This window comes from Berghia stephanieae, chromosome 4 (assembly GCF_034508935.2).
Source record: "Berghia stephanieae isolate SIO BIC M18660-M18661 chromosome 4, UCSD_Bste_1.3, whole genome shotgun sequence".
Lineage (NCBI taxonomy): Eukaryota > Metazoa > Mollusca > Gastropoda > Nudibranchia > Aeolidiidae > Berghia > Berghia stephanieae.
Window position 1 is genome coordinate 51,423,554 of NC_088363.1, and position 7,500 is coordinate 51,431,053.

The 7,500-nt window shown below is 35.6% G+C and overlaps 1 protein-coding gene across 2 annotated transcripts in view; it reads right to left on the minus strand.

The window, feature by feature from the left end:
* LOC144970779 (bone morphogenetic protein 1-like) overlaps positions 1–7,500 on the minus strand; it is a 60,708-nt gene that overhangs the window by 49,238 nt on the left and 3,970 nt on the right. For both annotated transcript variants that reach the window (XM_078910787.1, XM_078910788.1), the window contains exon 3: positions 610–806. In XM_078910787.1, the coding sequence (XP_078766913.1) occupies positions 610–766 (157 nt within the window). In that variant the 5' untranslated portion in view covers positions 767–806. The remainder of the gene's footprint in view (positions 1–609; positions 807–7,500) is intronic.

Genomic DNA, 7,500 nt, shown 5'->3' on the forward strand with positions numbered 1-7,500 from the left:
TTTGTTTGTTTGTTGCAATTTTGATATCAATAACGTGCTACTACAAAGTGACAAATTGTTTTTTTTTTGTCGTTTATTTTTAGCATTTATCAAGTAAACATTTTATTTTTGTAAATTTGATGTCGGTAAGATCTTTTTACAGATAGGTAACTTTTAGTAATTCGTCAGTGAACCCAACATTTTGAAGGCACTACCGTGCTAGATATTATACTTTATAGTATCAGGCTTGCTGCAGCATCAGTCTTGGATTGAACAATTGTTCTTCTTTGTGTAGAAAATGATATCAATTTAAATTTCATCTGGTACAAGAGACAATCACAGATGTCCTGTATACATGTTGTTGACTTTTGTGTAATAAATAACAAAATATTATGAGCTGAAATTTAGATTTAAAAGACATATAGAATGAAGATGAAGTCACTCAGGTCTTTATTATTAGTTTTAGACCACCGATTGGATGATTAGTTCTCACTTAAGACCCTCTAAAAGACTATAAACGTTAAAGGTTTCAGATCTTTTCACGTGTTGGTACAATTCATCAGACGGGCAGAACCGGTGATTATTGTAGTTAAACGCATCGATTAGTAGAAAGAAGTATCTATGACTTACTTGCTTTACAGGGGTTCATGTAGATGTCATCTGATGTTCGATGCGGAACACTCGTGAACTCCGTGTCGGCAGCAGCGGCTCCACCCCACGTGACCCATGACATCAGAGCAAAGAGACACGCTGACACCACCCAGGAAATAAAGTGCATTGGGCCCATTGTGAAGATGGAATTGGTTTTAGACCTTGATCATTATATCCTGAAACGATATTTACAAACAGGAAATTGTTCAGTAGATTATGTAATTTAAATTAATAGCAGAAACAAATATCTGATAGCCCATACTTAGATATTCTGGTTACTTGACTTATTAAGTTAAAACCTTCCGAGTTCGATGTCATGCGACTTTATCAGCTTCGGCTGTTCCTCTTATTATTGTGGTGAGTGAAGATTCTCCAATAGTCTCTGTCTTGTTGCTTTTTTTCTGATATTTGATATCTCCGCTCTCTGTCTACTAATCTGGTTTTGTTATTGATTGGTTTCATGTCGTCATTGATACCGAGTTATTGGCCGTCCCCTAGCTCGTTTGTTTTGGCCAGAAAGATAGTGTTCCATTGGAAGAATTTCAGGTTTATGACATTTAATGTGTCCAAAAAGTTTGCACAGTAACTCAAGAATTCGAATTGATAGGGGATTTATTTTTGTTGCATTTTTATATAATCATTTGTTTGATGTCTTCGTTCCACTAAGAATAAAGAAAATTACTTGGAAATTTCTAACTATTAGTTTTAGTCTTGTATTATTTCGAGATAAGCCAGGTGCTGAAAACTAAATATAAATTTTAAGTGATCAATTTTAATGACAGTTGGGCTATCCCGCATTATAAAAAGGTTTTGACAAATTTACTTGTCCACCTTTTTAAAATATACGAGACCTTTATCATTTAAAGAGTATTCGTCTTATAATACAAAAAGCTTGAAAATTTCTGAGTAGGCTATCACTTTGATTGGGAAATGAACATATGTTTTGAAAAACTATGGGATAGACTCATTATCATCATGTTGTACCACGCCGTGCTTTACTGCCTTGACCATCAAGGCTCTCCCCGCCACTATTTCCTGCACCTTCTGCACAGTGCCGTTGTTCCTTTCCTTCGCCAACCATTCTGTTGCTGCTGACCAGGTGCTCTTTACCCTTCAAAACGTCCCCGTTGTTATCAAGTTTTCCAACCCTGTAATAGATCTACTACTTCTACGTAGAAATAAGAGATTTTAGTTTCGTGCAATTTATGAAACCTATAAAATAAATCAATTAACTTTTTGACAACCTGATGCCATCTCAACGTCACATTCTTTTGTTACCTCGGGAAAAATGATACGAAGATCACCAGTAAATATTTGAACAGGTGTATTGATGGATTCAGTCAATAGTTAATTTCGGATGATACCGTCTCCGAGACAGATATACGGAGACTGGCGTCTCAAAAACGTGCCTTTTAATAGCCGAAGATGCGTATCTATTTCAGGCCGTGTCAAGTTGGTAAACACCTTATCGCTCATAATGTTTATTTGTAATATAATTTTAATTTGGCTCAGTTCTTGCAACGTTCTATCTTAATGTGGGTGAACTCTTCTCAATAAATTCTCTCTGACATATTATAAACTTTCAAGTTTATACATAGTCTTGTGCATTTGTCTGATTGATATGACGGACATAATGGGTGCGAATTTTACTAAAACGCAAACCATCAATATTCAGTTGCTATGTTTACCGACCTGACATTGAAACCACAGGAACTCTAAATTTCATGTCTTGATATTATTATTTTAGTCTTGGGTCTTCCCTTTGACAAGTTCTCACTCTCAATCAATAATGGCAGCGACGGTTCTCACTGAACCCTGATAAGTCATTAGTAACGGCAATGACTTTCTCGATGTCTCAATGTTGGTAGGTAAGTTTGACCCCTTACAATGCTACGTTAAAGACTTTAACATGTGTACCTGTAATTTAGAATTCTTTGTCCTTGACCTCTCTGGATTAAAGCCATTTTTGACGTCGGTGGCAAAGTGATATGTCTTCGTCTCGTCACAAAAGTTAAGCGATGATAAGCATGGTTAATAGTCGAATGGGTGAAGAAAGCGTTTAAAAATGTGTGTCCTTGTAAGAGTGTTAATATAAAAGGATCGTCTAACATGTGATTGGTTATGTATAAAATGGAAATATGGACCCATATGACATGCTATGGAAACAAATGAAATAAAATTAAGCGCCGCGAATTCTGCATGATAAACTTAAAATGAGCTTTTTAAATGTATGTAGTTGTTATTCAATTCAGCTTTACTCTTAGCTTGCCTGGCCCCTTTCTATTAAAATTGCACCTAAATACTTGACGTCTCAGCTTTACAGCACAAGTCCAGGTTATCAGGGTACATGTTTTTCTACCATTACTGCAATTGTCATATGGAGACCAACTGTTGAAAGGAGGAAATTGTAACATTCAACAATGCAAGCGTGCAGGCAAAGATTACGTTAGTTAAACGTCTTCTCGTAATATACATCTCTGTATAAAAAATAGTAGCCTAGATTTAGACTGCTTTGGCTGTTTTAAAGTTTAACATTTTTTTTTTTTTGGTCAGTTCGTTTGGAACAAATTGACATAAATGTTTTCGTTCCGTTGAATGACGTCATAAAAGTGTGTAATGGTTTTACCACTCCACGGTTTAATGAGGTATAGTATAATCTTTTTTTTAAAACGAAAACGATAAAACGACGTCAGTAACATTTCCACTAGAGTATTCAATTTAATGTCCTTGATTTATGGTTTCTGTACGAATTTGCTTACAGCTATCTATCTATCATCCGTATGGTGGAATGCGAAAAGGTGGCGGATGTAACTCGGCTAAGTAGTCATTCAGAGCCATTATGAATAAGAACCGGAATTTATTCCGGTTTCTATAATGTGAAACGGACAATAGCAATTGCTTGCTACTCTTTGGATATGACGCTAGCTTATTGTAAAGTACTCTCCGCCAGATCTAACAGACCTAGATATCTAATGACAGCTGGGTTGACAGGGGGGGGGGGAGTGGTCATAAAAAATCCCAACTCCACCCAGGGTCGATTACGGTACTTTAAAGTGTGAAGCGAGATTTCTACCTACTGAGCTATCGAGAGCCCCTGTCACGCGGACTGGTTTCGATCAAATATCAGCATCAATCGTCTCAATACGGTAATAAGTCGGGACAAAACTGATACTTTAAATTAAATTATAAGCTTGATCTATAGAATTCGAGCTAAATCAAAGTTCTCTTTTGAGAGAGTGTGTTTTGTTAATATCAATGTGACAAATTATGGGGCAGATACTGATGCAGGATAAAGATCTGAAAAAGTTTGCCTAAAACAATGCTCAACAAATCAGAGAGAAAAATACAAGAAAAAAAACTCCCAACCCCCCCCCCCCCCACCCCCAAGAAAAAACAACAAAAAACAAACAAACAAACAAAACAACAGCTTCCTGTTGGACTGGGGAATTGAGGCAGGCTGATTATTTGGAATGTTTTTTCCCTTGTATTTTTCTCTCTGCTATGTCTAGTACTGTTTTATACTCGTTTTTCAGATATTTGTGATTTGTTGCTTAAAATTGAAAAGTATAAACAGCGAAACTCTTTTCATTTTAATATTAATCTCAAATTCTTCAGTTGGTTAATTTCATTATAATGCTCTGTCACAACAAATAGAAAAAAAAAAAAGAAATAAAAAGAAATAAAATAGGATAACTCGCAAAATCAGATTCAGTGCTCGTTGCTTTCATTTATAATCCATATAACATGACCAGTCGTTATACAATGTCACTGTGGCCGAGTGGCGCCGATGCTTAAAACTAAGATTGAAGCTAAACTTACAGAATTCGAGTTAGAATAAATACCTTCATTAGGGAGAGAGAGAGAGAGAGAGAGTTTATTATTTTCACTTTTGAAGAAATGAATAACAATGGTGAAACAGAATGGAAGCTTCAATTTAATGAGGACAAATAAATAACAATTATCTGGTTGATTCTGACACAATATTGATGCGATACGTCATAAAGGCCTATTTCCTTTTTCTTAAGAATTGGTCTTCTAAAGAGGTATCTAGTTCAAGACTTTTGACAAATTGGGGGAAATTCTAATTTGTCGATGTTTGGCGGAAAGGTGTTTATTGTTTTAATGTATATGGGTTTTTATGATGTTATTCATTTTTTTTGGTTTGTTGGTTAGTTTTTTTTTGTTGTTGCTTGTTTAGCTTTTTGGCCAAAAAAAGAAAACAAAAAGAAGTTTGTAAATTGTGCGTCAGAAATTGTTGTTTTGGTAGAATTTTTACATTTCTATATTTCTGCCTTAATGAAGAATGTGTGTTTTTCAGTTAAAACAAGTCGGTGCTAATTACCTTTCTATAAGCCATATAAATAAACATTTCAGAAACTTGCAAGAATGGAGGTCTATGTCATGAACCTGTTTTCTGAGTTACTTCTCTTATCTCAATATAGCGGTAGAAATATTAATCAAATAAATCACTTACAGTTGGAACAAAGAATAACTGAACGATAAACTTTCGTTTCAATGGATTATTATTTGCTTCACGAACGCAATAGTATATTTCATACGATTGATGTTTTGATTTTGTTGGTTTATTTTTTTTTTGTTTATTTTATGATAGAGAGCTTTAACCGAAGTTCAAATATTATTTGCAAATAAGTACCTACTCGTCGACATGCACCATCTTAACAAAAGAAAGGTTTTCAATATTGGATCGCTATGCAGGTGCCTTTATCTGGCCTGTTTCATGTCATCTTGTTCGAGGTCAATGCATTTATATTTATCAGTTTCATAACGCAATGTGAAATTATCATTTCTATTATATTGTTTAACAAGCATAGCTGTCGGTTCAATGAACAGCACCCGTTCAATGAATATGATAAGTCCATCAACTCAAAATTGATGATTAGAGTGTTGAATAAAACTTGAACTCAATATCTACTTTCTTGATAGGCAATAAAGATAAGTATTGAAATGCAAGCTTCAATTTATTAAACGAAAACTGATACTGTGGACGTTTTGGTTTTCCCCTTTATCAACAATATATTTTTTGATTACGTAAGAGATCCACGGAGCTTTTTATTTGGACACGGAGATATATTTTCTGCATTTAATAATTTAATATCTTAAATATTTCGCTCACTTACCGTAAATTTATTTCCTAATGTTACGAACGGAAAATGGTTTATATAAATTTCAAGAAATGATACTATCCAAAGTAATGAGAGGAACCTCTATCTGGTATCGGTTCAATGCCAGTACTCCCACCTCATTGTCAAACTCGCTAACCGGAAAGATGACACACAATTCACGTGCTAAAAACAAAGGCGTCTGTTTTCGATAGGATTTGACGAAACAACATTGATTTGTCGATAAAATCATACGATTCTCTAATCAATCTCATAATACACGCAAACCATCTTGATGTCAATTGTAAACACCATGCTAAACTTGGTAACTTGGTCCAGTGGTTTTGGAGCCATAATGTGACTAAAAATCCAATTTGTCTAAAAATGTAATGATTGAATTCTTTAGAGCCCTTAGGGCCATGGAGTTGGAGTTTATCCTGGTTTCTAAAGCCTGAAAAGACATTAGCAATTGCTTCCCACCCTTTGGATATGACGCTAGTCTATCTGTCGCAAAGCCCTTTCCACCAGATCTAACAGACCCAGCTACCAAACACTACCGGATGGAGAAGATATCAGAAACAAAATCTCGATTTCACTCGGAATTGACCCTAGTCCCTTTACGTGTGAAGCGATTGCTCTTCAAACCGAGATATCGGGACTCCATTATCGGGGGATTAAAATATCTTCTGTCACCTAATTTTAAACATATGGCCTGCCACCTCAATGAAGTATCACGTCAGTGTGACCATAGCCTTCGTTAACTAACAGATTGGCACTTCCCTGATTATTATGTCATAATAGGACAGAGAAGTCTTGACGTCACATCTTAATCATTTCCGGTTCAAAACCCATTGGAAGTGTGTAACCAGTCCTACGGACAATGAATAAGTAATCAATAGGTTACATATTGATACTGTGCATTTATCCAAAAAACTCATAACATCCGCCAGCTTATAAAACATACCAACCCACAAAACTATGTATAACCTTAAACATTTATAGTATCGTTTATAGTCTGAGTGATAGAATTTAGTGAGAAATACTCATAAAAAAGGCTGGCAAAAGCAATAACAAAGAGGTGAATGACGTCAATTCCGTTCTATCTATCGAATCATAATGTGTTATTATTATTTTGTGGAAGGATGTATCGGCGGATTCTTATGAGTCCAGTGCGAAGATGGATGATCTGTTTTGCCGACCGGCATTTGTTTAAATTAGAAAATCAGATGCTATCACTCTGAAACCAGAAGATCAGTTGCACAAGGTATATATCCAGTCGCCCGTACACTTCCAATGAGATTGAAACCAGATTTGATATCGCACTTTTGTTTGCTATTATTTCAGAGTGACGATCACCAAATTGAAGTAAAAAGTGACTTGCTGTTCGTGTTTCTCAAGGCAATAAACGACAATATTGGTCGAAATATTGAATACAACTCATAATTTGATTTCTTTTGGTGGTCGTCACCTTGCGCTGTGGCCTATTTTCTATTACAACAGCAACACCTAGGACGAAACATGCCGCAAGTAGGACGCTATTACATTTTTATTCCCTCAGAGACAACGGCGTTACTAGCCATGCATTTTTTTCTTTTAAAACCCCAAAAAACTCGAGCTTTTATATAGTGCAATACCGACTTATTGTGCTCACAGCGCTTTACAAGGGGTCGGTGACCAACAGCAACATGTAACATGTAGAACGAGACAATGACGCCTTTAGCCATATTTGAGTCGTTGGAATAGGCTCTTT